Genomic DNA, 12,773 nt, shown 5'->3' on the forward strand with positions numbered 1-12,773 from the left:
GCGGAGAAAGTGGGAACAGAAGCCAAGCAATTACGATCAGTCGCGGCGAAAATGGGAACAGTCGTGGAATGCTCATGATTTTTTCACTTACACAATATTCAATTGTACTGAGACTTAGAATATTCATGTAATAAACAAACAAAAGAGAATTTTGTATAATGGTGTCTACACACTAGAAGCAATTTCAAAAATCCCTTTTTTAAAAAATTCTGACGTTTCTGCTTACGGATAGGAGAAATTTTCTTTAAAAGGGCACTTTTTTTTTAAATTGCTCCTAGTGTCTAGAGGGCATAAAAACAATGTTTTTCTTTACTTATTTTGATGTAAAAGGTTTCTTTTCAAATTGAGAGCAATTTTCATCATAAATGCTTTTTCAAAAGAGAATTGCCGTGTCACTGTAGGAAAAGATGTCAATCTGATCTCATAGTAAATCTCTGATCGCATAGTAAAAAAAAATATTTCAAGGGTTAATCGTTGGTTAGCTTTTTACACAATTTTGTTATTGTGATATTACACAACTAAAATGTGTAATATAAATTTTTTGTAATGGTAAAATGTGTGGACGTTAACAGATTGCAAAATTGATAGGGACAGGTTCAGGCTTACAGGCTTCGCATCGCACACTCTGCCTTCGAACCCTAATTATTTTTTCCATATTCCTTTAATGAATCTGATCTATGTAGGTCATATTTTAAAAGCTAGTCTTAAGTCACAGATTTCTTGAAAAGATTAGGACAGAGTCATTAAAGAAATACGACAAAAGTATAAAGTGTTTGAAGCCAGGAGTAGGTGCGAACCTGAAATCCTTCCCCTAAAAGAAGACTCAATCATGCACAGTAAAAGAATGATTACAGGAATAATCATTGGTTTGCTTTTTTACTACGATTATTCCTGTAAAGTCACTCAAATATCTATATCAGTAAAACGCGTAATCTGAAAATGTGTAATTTAAATTTTATGTAATGGTAAATCGTGTAACCAACTGCCAATGATTACACAGTTGTGTACATTTTCTAAACCACAAAAATAGGTATATGGAAAATAAATATTTTATCTATCTTATTTTCTTACATATTTAGTGTAAAATTACACAATTTTTCTTACAAAATGTGTATAAATTACACAAATGTGTATCAGTACACATAATTGCATGTTTATGTAAAATTTACAGTGAAAATCATGGTAAAGTAGCTAAAAATTTTTTACTGTGCCGGCATAACCGTTGGTTTGCTTTTTCACCACGATTATTCTTGTAAAGTTACTCAAATATGTATCTCAACAAAACACGTAATCTAAAAATGTGTAATTAAAATTTTATGTAATTGTAAACTGTGTAAGCAACTGCGAATGATTGCACAGTTGTGTACAGTATCTTAGATATTTCGTGTAAAATTACACAGTTTTCAGACAAAATGTGTACAAATTACACAAATGTGTATCAGTACACACGATTACATGTTTATGTAGAATTTACAATGAAAATCATGGTAAAATAGGTGAAAATTTTTTTACTATGTGTATATTTTTACACAATTTGTATATTTACACATATGTTAGATAAAATGTGTAAAATATAAATAACATCAGCGATGTGCAAGAACCATTTGAAACTGAACAAACGTCAAATGAAACTTGTACGTTATTGGTCAAAACGCTATATGAACAAACTTATTTTGACGTTTATTCGGTTTCAACGGTTTTTACACACCTCTGAATTACATGAATGTGTCCCGCCTGTTTTATCCATCCCATCCGTTCTGTCTATTCTATTTGACTTATTCGTTCTGTCTGTCCCATCCGTTACGTCTGTTCTATCTTTTTCATCTGTCCCATCCGTTCCGTGTGTCCGCCCCGTTACATCCTATCCGTTCTGCCCACTGCGTTCGTCTCTTCTGTCGCGTCCGGTTTGCCCATCGTGTCCTTTTTGACCATTTCGTCTGCCCCATTTGTTCCGTCAGGTCCTGCATATTCGCTTGTCCGTCCATTCATCACAATCATACTATCTTGTCTACTGTGTACATACAAATTGTACATATATACACAAAAATTACATATTTATGAAAATTTACAATAAAAAATATTAGTTAAACGGCCAATAATTTTTTAAGACGTAAAATATCTCCTCCGTGGCGCTAATCCATTGATCAACTTTATTATAAATCAGCGGATTGTCCACGAAACGTCCGGGGAAAATTCTGAGGAATTTCTTGCTGAGGATGGCATTATGCTCTATGGTTATAGGGGTTACCCAAGACAAATTCCAACCGTTTGCTTTTGAAATTCAAAGAGCACGAGAAAGTGAGGATTTCTGGGCATTTCCACTGGCGCTACTCCTAACCAAGAGGTGAGAATCTGAGAACTGAATGTCAGAATCGCCAGAGCGAAGTGAATAATCACCATAAATTTCACCAGAATAAGTCCACTAGAGTTTAAGAAGGAATTTCTCCTGGATAGAGTGCAGAGTAATCAATTAGTGAATGCTGTAAATGTTGCTGGGAGTGTACTTGGCAGATGATTGTGGTGTGCAAAGGTGAAAATTGAGCCGAAGACATCTGCAAGAGCGTGAACATTTGGTGGACAAAATGACACACATGGAGGAATTTCTCAGTAATATCTCAGAGACAGAATCCAGATATTTTGCTGATATCTTTTTGTGCTGTGATGTGGAGAAGACAGGAAAGGTGCCAATACTGAAGGCTACAGAATTATTCCGATCAGCTAATTTGTCCAATGATATCATTAGGCAGGTGAGTTGGATGGCGTTTTAAAAGATTATTTTTTTCCTTTAAAGAAATCTCTTCCCCTGAACCTCCTGCAGATACTCTCTTGTTTGTGTTTTTTTTTGGTCAATGAATGTGTGTTGGTTCTTTTTTTTTCTTGAATGGGATTGGGGGAGAGGAGATGAGTTTGATTGCCAGATATTTGGAGGTCGCCCAAATACGATTCCTCTCTTGTAAATAAATTTGCCACATGAACTCCAATTTAGACTATAACGCTCTTCAGTGTCCGGTAATTAAATATACTTTAAGAGTCCCCAAATTTAACTCCCCTCTTGATGACAATTTTTAGAGAACACAGTGAATTTGGGATGATCTGGCACATCGTTACGTTAGAAAACTTGTGCACCACTATTTTATTTCCGGCAATAACTGTTCTTAAAAAAATAGTCTTGTGAATAATAATCTTCTCGGCAAATTCTAGTCCAAGGGGTAATTCAAAGTTATCAAAGTAGACTTTAGGTCTTAGTTTCTAGAACTATGAGTTCTCAAGTGTTCCTAATTAGTTCTCAAAGTATTTTTGAAGGTTTCGCAATAATTCAAAATCTTGTTCCTAATGCTTTTCCAAGTGTTCATCGAGAGTTTCTCGAGTTTTCCTTCCAGGCTCCCTGTCACTTTTTTTAATGTATCAATGTGTTCCCATTTCTGGCCCCTAGTAATTTATCAAGTGTTCTCAAGGATTTCTATTTTAAGAAACTAAAGGGAACTAAGTAATTTGAGAGGATTAAGAGATGATTTTTCAGAGAAAACTATGAGTTCCTCAGGGTTCCCAAGTATTTTTCTAAAGTTCTTAATAACTGAAAACGTGTTTCTCATTGTTCCCAAGAGCTCTCCGTAGCTTTATAAATGAAATCCCAAGAATTTTCAATGGATCTTCAAGTGTTCCTCGTGATATTTTCAGAGGTTTTTAATGAAATCCCAAGTGTTTATTGTAGATTTGTCCAGTTTCTTCCCAAGGGTCATCCAGCCCGTGGCTTCCGAAATATTTAAATGAGTTCCCAAGATTTCTGATACGTCTGAGGGTTGATGATTTCTTAGATTTCTAAGAGTTTTTGGTACTTATTTATTATGTATTTTGGTACTTACTTATTCAGACGTACTTTTATTCAACACACTAAACCTAACAACAGTAAACTTTTCAAAGTAACAAATTCCGTAGGTTTTTTCGTTTTCAAGAGACACACCGGACACACTTAATAAAGGCTAATTTAATGCCTTTTTATATTTAACACATTGTCAGTGGCGATAAATTCCTTATTTCAACTTAAGCCTATAATTCATGCGCGCAACACTTATAATCTGAGTACAAAGCCAAGCGGTTACTCAAGATCGAAAATTTGTGTCCGTATTCCGTTTATTCCATGGAATTCCAATGTGATTCTAATGATTCCAAATGTGTGATTCTCTTAATAAATTCAATTCGGTATTCTGTGATTCTCAATTATTCCATTCTGTGAATCTGTTTATCCCCGATATCTTTGAATTTATCGAATTTCAGATGTTGCTAAATACGATAAAGATAATTTTTGAACAATAGCAACAGCTACAATGTCGCTATGAAACAGGTTAGAGGAAAAATCTAGCTAGAAAGTTTTCCACGGCCTCAAAATAATCAAAATAGGGTTAGAATTCAACTTTTGAAAGAAAGTTTTTGAAAACTCTAAAAACAGAGCATTATCAGTCCATTTTTGATCAAAATTTCCCGCCATTTTCTTCAAGGAAAAGCCTTAATTATTGATTTTAAACATGTAAAAAAAAAAATTTTTTTCATAATTTCCACTCGAATTTTTTGTGCAGTGTTTTCGTTTTGGTAAATAAGTTGACATCATTAAAAAAAAAGCGATTTGAAAATTAAATTTATTGTTTACTTTTAACAGAAAGCTTGTCGAAATCTTCTTAAGAATTTAGAAAAGGGAAGGTAAGGTGCTCTTAGTCCCTTTTCCTTAAAACATAAATGCTAATATATTTATTTTTGGAATTCAATTAAATCTGATTATGTGCTGTCTGAACGACTTAAAATCATCAAAATAGGATTGATTCTTATTTTCAAGGATATAAAGTTTAAAAACTTTTTTGGTCTCTAAGAACATCGTTTTGGGATCCTCAAACTTAAAATTCAATTTCTTGATACGGAATGCTACTCAGATCCATAAAAATGCTTTTGTACCTTTTGTATAAATCCTCCAAAATCGCTTAAATCGGCAGTGATTTCCTCGTAAAACAGATCGTAAGTTTCCAGATTGTTTTCCTTTTATTGATTCTCAATTAAGCTCAAAGTCTAATGCCCAGCGCACAATAACTTTTATTTTGTAAACATGTTTCCGACATTTAAATGAGAGTGAATGAAATAGAGAACTAGTTATCTCGTTTTCTCTCATAGGAAATTTTGAAAACATATTTACAAACAAAAGTTATTGTGCGTTGGGCATAATAATTAAGCTTTTTTTTTACAAATTTTTAAGAAAACTTTTGTTTTTCGTGTTCAAAAAAAAAAAACAATTTCTTTTGGGGATAGTTCATCAATTTGGCTTCTGTCTTTCCAAAATCCTAGCTGCATCCTCGTCTCTAAATAGAGCCTCTTATTAATTGAAAATAATGGGCACCTCAATCTGTGTAAAATATTGAAGGACGATTTTGTTCTTGGTATCCCGGGGGTTTGCCTTGTTCCGGTTTAACCGCACTGCTGACTGGGTATTTTACCTTGTATCCGTCACGAGAGAAATCGTATTTCTTTTTAAATGAGACGTATTCTATGATTGTTGTTGTAGTTGAAAATGTCCAATCTTCTTTGGAAAATAAGAAAAAAATCCATAGAAATCTGTAATGTAGTATGGCTTATCTATCGCTGAATTAAGAATGATTCTGTGATTCCATTTGATTCTAGTGATTCTTGAAGGAATTGTATTTCAGATCCTATTAGAATCTTACGAGTGATTCCATGGATTCCATAGATTCGAACGAAAAAATGTGTCGGTATTCCAAGTTTGAGTAATCCCTTGTACAAAGCCAAAGTACTTCAAAGGACAAAGAAATTTGCAGTTATCCTGGGTATGCTAAGTTGAAGATCTCATTAGAGACAAACTGATGAAAATGACTGAGTGAAGCCAGTAAAATCTAAGTGGCGTTAGCGGTGGTAGCTCTACCCAAATCTAAATCTGCTATTTCAGATACTCCAACTGGCCACAATACCCCAATCTGCCCTGTATGTCACTCGAAAACAGTTCTACTCATGCCTAAAACTCATAGCTGCCCATCAGGCATCCGTTCCCCTTCGTCCGGATGTCATTCCCACATCAGTAGCCCTACCCCTGCCTCGATTCAGCTGGCGTGATTCACCCACTCTGCCCTCAGCAGAAGCTACAAATGGCACAGAAGAGAAATTCCCCAATGCTAGCGATCCCCAGTGGATTGAGGTACACAGTCCAAATCTCATCCAGTTGTCCAACAATTCAGAACCCCTCGTGGAGACTACCAATTCAGATCTCCACAGTACAGACAGTGAAATAGAGCACAATGACATTCAGCGTGGGGAACACAAAAGGCACAATCGGGATGGATCTCCGGAAGCCTGGAGTACAGCCAGTGACAGTCCGACGCCAACAAATAGCGTAGCAGAGCGTCCCTGGGCCAAAGGGAATCTCTGGCATGGATTGCTCTGTGAGGAGCAGCGTCAGCTTCTGGCAACGGAAGAAGAATCTTCAGATAGGCATAGCAGTGATGATGATGTGGATTTGGAGTCTGTGTTCCAGATAACAGCTGAACAGAGGGAATACTACACCAAACAATTTCGCACAGTACAGCCGGATCCCAATGGGCTGTTGTCTGGCCCTGTGGCGCGGATGTTCTTTGAGAAATCCCGGATTCCCGTTGAGGAACTCCGACACATCTGGCAACTGTGCGATGTCACCCGGGATGGAGCACTGAGCCTGGAGGAATTCACAGCAGCAATGCACTTGGTGGTACTGAGACGAAATAACATTCCTCTGCCTCAGAATCTTCCACCGTGTCTCCTGCCGGGCGGATCTGTTGCTCCCGGAGATGTCACTGCGCAAGCCATTAATCAGCCAAGTGCCCCGAAAAATCCTCCAGAAGCAGATCTTCTGCATCTCAATGATGACGATGATGAAGAAGACGGAGAGGATGATGAAGAATATGACGGAGATGGAACAGTTGGAAATTCCCTGGTAACCGTAGTTGGTGGTTCATCTCCCATTCTGACCACCTCAAGTACAGGGGGTCGATCAATATCAAATTCCCCCGTGCCAGCGGCCCAGGTGACACCACCACTGCCCCCAAAGCCCGTTAAAGTGACCGAGAAGGATTGGAACTCAGCTCCGGCTCCTCCTCAGCCCACAAATCGCGAATGGAATGTCAATAATCGCGAATGGACAAAATTCAATGAATCTCCCACATCCAATGTCTCAAGTCCAGGCCTCAAACCTGTCAACTTTGACATGCAGCGAACGGCTCAGGCTGTGGTATCTGATCCCCAGATTCTCCATCCGGTGGCTCTGAGGGTTACTCCTGTGGGAGGATCAGATGTCGTTGATGAAGGTGAGACAATGCGTCGGAGCCTTGTGTATGACAATCGCGACAGTCACGATAGGGAATCTAGTCCGAAGCAGTCAGAGAAACCCAGGGATTCTCTCCAGAGTGACTTGAGACCAATTCAGAGGCCACAGCCTAAGAAACTGCCCGCTAAGACAGCCGGAGCTATTCCACCGCCTCCACAGCGAGAGGCAAGTTTGTCTTTTGAACAGAGTGAGCAGCCGGCGAATGGAACCAGTACAAAGAAGGATCCACCACCGCTGCCACCACCAAGGTAAGTTTGGGCTTGGCCTTTATTTGAAATATCCTCAAGGGCTCAAAACACATAGACCGTTAGAACTTTGTTGCTAATTAAAGTTGGCAATTTCCTATGCTGCCCAAGTTAACCGGATGTCGGATGTCCATCATAATTTTACGAGTTGTAGATCTCAGCCTCAGGAACATTCAATATTGTAATGCCCAACGTACAATAACTTTTGTTTTGTAAACATATTTTTGACTTTTCAATGAGAGTGAGTGAAATATAGATCTAGTCATCTCGCTCATTCTCATGTGAAATTTTGAAAACATGTTTACAAACAAAAGTTATTGTGCGCTGGGCATAATGTAATGACCAGCGCACAATAACTTTTGTTTGTAAATATGTTTTTTAAAATTTCCCATGAGAATGAGCGAGATGGCTAGATCTATGTTTCATTCACTCTCATTGAATGTCAAAAACATGTTTAGTAAACAAAAGTTATTGTGCGTTGGGCATAACAGCAAAAACGCCATATACATGTAAAAAAAATCAGGGGTGACATGATAACTCTCTCTAATTGTCCCATCGCTAGTGTCGAGTGTCGATTATGGGCGATCGAGATGATAACCCGCAGTTTTTGTCGCTAGTGTCGATAATTCTCGCCACTAATTTATCGACACCTCTAGAGCTGTCGATTTGTATCCTCGAAGTGAAATTTATTGAAAGTTTTACATGTTTTTAGTAAGTAAATGCCCTCATTTATTTTATATTTTTTAAATTTTATTAATATTAAGAATAATTCTTGTGAAATTTTATTTGTTCTTTACGGAATAACCTCGGGAAAATTGGATATGAAAATTTACGTTCTGTTGATTCTACACAATCACAAAATATTTTTGGACCTTTCGGGAAAGACTTATCAGAGGATGATCTTATTATACTCAGTGATTGAGTTTGACACACTGTCCAGGAAGTTGATGAAGATGTTTCTCATGGATTCATTCTCGTGAGATTTTAATTTCACAGAGTAGGAAATGGTCACATATGCGTGTGCTTCCTTCAGATCTTTTGCTCCTCCTTGCCAAATTTAAAACACTACAAACCACCAGAAGTCACCGCGACTGATAAGATGAAAAATAATTCCTTAAATTTCTGGAGTCATTTGTTCAGTGACTGACTTGCAGCAAGTCTTTGAGTGTCAATTATTGTGTGAGAATGTAAAAGACAAAGTGAAAAGATCTGCGTAAGGAAGAAATTATTATGTATAGATGATCTTTTTTTACTTGCATTTCTTGAGGAAGCTCCAGAGTTGTTTTTATACCGCAATTTTCTCATCCTCGCTCCAAATGAAAGATGAGCTTCCGGGGCTTCCTCAATAGCCCAATTTCCATAAAAATATAATTTATGGGTTGACTATTTTAACTCAAAATTAATAAAATCACTAAAATAACTTCGATTGCAAAATCAAAACAAGCGAGAGTGAGGTTATTTCACACTGTCCCAAAGTGTCACAATAACGAGCCGACAATGCGTAAAGAGCCGACACTCATTTCATCTCATCATTTGGAACGATACTAGAGATTCGATAGTATCGAATCTATACTAGCGAGAGTCAAAGTTATCATTTCGCCCCAGGTACATAATAGAGCTACAATTCTATTACAAATATCTATCTATACCTGTGTAATTCATTATTGAAAAATGGAAAAGTTTACTTACAAAATTATTTGAGAAATGAGAAAAGAAAAATAATGTAAAGAACAGAACAAAAGTTAACCTAAATGCTATGAATGAATTTGCTATTTTGAGGAACAATTCAGAGAATAAAGATTAAATTGTTAAGTTAGTTTCTTAGCATGGAATGAAAATCTTTTTCTTTTAGCGATATACATTCTCAAGAATGTCGGTAATTTCATGTAGAATAAGTAAAAACAATTGCGGCGAAAATAGGAACAGTTTCAACAAAAATAGAAACAGTTGCGGCGAAAATGGGAACAGTTGCGCGGTATAAAAAACCGCCATTTCAAATCGGATTTTCAAATTTTCGTATTTAAACGGATAATGTGTTTGAGCCACCGCCCTAAGAAAAACCTCCTCTGTAACATTTTTAAATTCCCAGGCCTCATCGTCATGCGAGGAGTAGTAGTTTGGACTTGAATAAACTGAAATTGGGAGGTCCTCTGCCTCCTGAAGTACCCCCTAGAGTCTCTCCCCAAATGACCACGCAGAATAGCTGCGACGCTCAAGTGGAAGGCACAAATACATCCTTTGCTGACTTCACACAATTCCCTCAGTCGTGCACTGATGTAAGTTCCTTTTTTTTGGGAGAATTCCCTGCAGGAAAAGCCCTTCCTAAACTTTCCTTTTGCAGTGCAATTCGACAGAAAAAACCTTGACTACGAACAGCAGTGGAAATCTACCACCTCCACCGCGTCCAACTATTCAGTCTCTTACATCATCCCAGAGAGTGAGTGCTTTTGAGGTCTACAGGAAGCCTACATCCCGGAATTCCCAGTCTCCACCCCCAATTCCCCCGCCAATTCACAATACAGTCAATGTGGCAGAGATGGAAAAGCGCCTGGCCCAGCTGACGGACAGCCTGAAGCAGCTGGGTTTTCAGCCGGAGAATTTCCGGGAGAGCAGTGTGAATGAGGTAGTGGTGCATCTGCGTGACCAGAATACAGCCCTCAAGCGTCTCTGTGCCGACTTGAGTGCTGAACTCCGAGACGTTCAGCGACATCGGGAGGAATTGAGAGCTAGGCTCCGAAAAGACAAAAGTGGAACGTCTTCGGGAAGTGGAGCCAGTTCGACTGTCCCCTCGAATTCTTCGCATCACACAAATGTCTAGAAGACTTTAGCTTGGATGGGGAGGCAATTCGAGAAAGAGATAAATCTATTTATTTTCTAGGCAGCTACACAAACTTTCTCCATTTTCAGTGATCCTAATTCTTTTACCGGGAATGGATTCAGCAGAATTTTTTTTTTTAGCTTAACATATTCCAAGGATAAACCCATTCAATAATCTCTCATCTCATTAAATCGCACGCAGGCTGAAGAAATTTACCTGACAACAACATTTTCAAGAAGTAACCACAACAAAAATGCTGAATGAGTAGATTTTAGAAAATAAAAAGGAAATGAAAACTGAGATAGATTCTCTTTCGCAAAAAGAAAATTAAAAAAAAAACACAAGTGTAAATGTACAATGACTAAAGTGAAGTGTTAAAATTTAAAAATATATTTTCTAAATTTTGTGTATGCCATACAAAGACTTGTAATGTCTCAAGAAATGCTTAGAAATAATTTTTGTTTTCCATTTAACCCTGCAAAAAAAACAACTTTTTACTACTGACAGATTATAGAGAGAAAAGAATCAACAAAAAAAAAAACATCTTATTATTTCGTCCTTTCTTCTCATTAACAAAATAATTATTAGAAATGTGATGATAGGGCTTGCCCACTTCACTATCCATTATAGAGAACGAAGAAAAAAAGAAAATGTTACTTTGTAATTCATTTGAAAATGAAGAAAAAAATCTCATTGAAATATATTTATCGAATATTACACAAGAAATTGAGTTTCTATTCCGGCTTGAGAGTCTTCTTCAAACTGCGACTGTTACTTGCTAATAAGCAATGAACTAAGGAAAATTCGCAGTGACCGAAAGCCAACGATTCGTGAAAAACTTCTGATCAAAAAGTGATAAGTCTACAAATCGAGAAACCCAAAAATTGCATCGCGAAACCCGCGAAACCAGAAACCCTCGTAAAAAAAATATGGGAATGAGTTACCCTTTGGAATCGTGTCTCTTTTGAAATGTTGAGATATGCTCACTGTTTCAGATGGTCAAAGAGAAAAAGAAAACCACGAAGAAGTACAAGACTTTACATTCATGAGAGAAATCCGAAAAAGTTAAAATAACATTCCGAAAATGTTTATTTTACCCTGCAGTATTGATCCGAAATCGGTGTAAATATTACCCTTTTTAGGTGTATTATGGGTTAAAGGTACCCTTTTTCATGTTAATTTTACCCTTAATAAGGTGTAAAATTAACATTAAAAAATGTTGATATATTTTTACACATAAAAAGTGTCAAATTTCTGAGGAAAAAATGTCAATCGCACTCTCTTTTTTTTTCTCAGTGTTCGTACGAAGTAATCTTCGTTGTTTTTTTTCCTTTTGCCATCTAAAACTGTTAGAGAATCGGAAAGTTCCAAATTAGACATGATTACAAATTATTCCATCTCACCCTATACTTTCAATGTCAAAATTTTACTCAAGATTTTCATTTAATTTTAGTGGTACTTATACAACATTTTCCAGTTTACAAGAGAATGGACGGTGAACAGATTTATCCATCGTTTAGTCCTTGAGGTTTAAATCAGCAAAATGACGACGATGGACGCATAAAAAGCAGGTAAAGAAGAAATAAAGTTCAAATAAATTGAATAGAAAAAAATAATTGAAAAGGGAAGAAAAGCAATAGAAACCATTTACAAAATGTTTTAGAACAAAAATAAGACAAATATATTTTTTTTAATTTGTTACGTGAATGAAACAAATTTTAAATGAAGTTATACAAATTTCAATTAGAGTAAATTAAGCTAATTCAAAACCTGCTCCAAATGGAAACATCACTGTTTTCATGGTAAATACAGTACTAAATTACAAAATTAATATATTTTCTATACCACAGTTTCATTATTTAGTTAATTTTGCTCCAAATAAAGCGAAAGTCCATTCATATTGACAAATTTTAATTTGTTAATTTCTCAGAAAAATTAAAAGTGTACCTTTTCACCATCGAATTTTTCATCGATCGACCATGTTTTCCAATGAAAAACACAATGAGGTGACTGTTGTTTATTCGTGTTGTTTAACAATTATGTCATATTTCAGGATAATTTTAGTTACATTATTTATTGTTAACGGTACGTGAAGTTTTCAAATTAAATAATTACTAATTTCGTGGACGAAAAGGGTTTTTCTGAAGTGTCTGCAAATGCTTCAATAGGAAACCCCGGAAATATGATTTTTTTGGAGAGATTTTCTTATTGTTTTAGATGGGAAAGGAGAAAATACTGAAAATAAAAGCAAATCCTGCACTCAAGAGCAACTCAACAAGGTTTTAGAAGCCTTTCGTTGTGATTTCACTTACACTGTTTGTCTCCAATTAGAAACTTTCCCTTGTCTCCATTTGGATTA

The 12,773-nt window shown here is 36.5% G+C and overlaps 1 protein-coding gene across 1 annotated transcript; it reads left to right on the forward strand.

The window, feature by feature from the left end:
* Nucleotides 1-2,325: 2,325 nt before the first annotated feature.
* LOC129806268 (ralBP1-associated Eps domain-containing protein 1) lies at nucleotides 2,326-11,144 on the forward strand. The gene is made up of 4 exons (XM_055854736.1): nucleotides 2,326-2,747; nucleotides 5,945-7,599; nucleotides 9,686-9,872; nucleotides 9,938-11,144. Exons 1-4 carry the CDS (start codon nucleotides 2,583-2,585, stop codon nucleotides 10,412-10,414), a joined length of 2,484 nt encoding a protein of 827 aa, XP_055710711.1. The 5' UTR covers nucleotides 2,326-2,582; the 3' UTR covers nucleotides 10,415-11,144.
* The last annotated feature ends 1,629 nt before the right edge of the window (nucleotides 11,145-12,773 follow it).

This window comes from Phlebotomus papatasi, chromosome 3, assembly GCF_024763615.1.
Source record: "Phlebotomus papatasi isolate M1 chromosome 3, Ppap_2.1, whole genome shotgun sequence".
NCBI classification, from domain to species: Eukaryota; Metazoa; Arthropoda; class Insecta; order Diptera; family Psychodidae; genus Phlebotomus; species Phlebotomus papatasi.

Excerpts from the sequence above, each read along its gene's own strand:
- LOC129806268 (XM_055854736.1), top strand. The coding sequence starts at position 2,583 with ATGACACACATGGAGGAATTTCTCAGTAATATCTCAGAGACAGAATCC. Across the intron at positions 2,748-5,944 it reads CCAATGATATCATTAGGCAG|ATACTCCAACTGGCCACAAT; the intron begins GTGAGTTGGATG and ends CTGCTATTTCAG. Across the intron at positions 9,873-9,937 it reads TCCCTCAGTCGTGCACTGAT|TGCAATTCGACAGAAAAAAC; the intron begins GTAAGTTCCTTT and ends TTCCTTTTGCAG.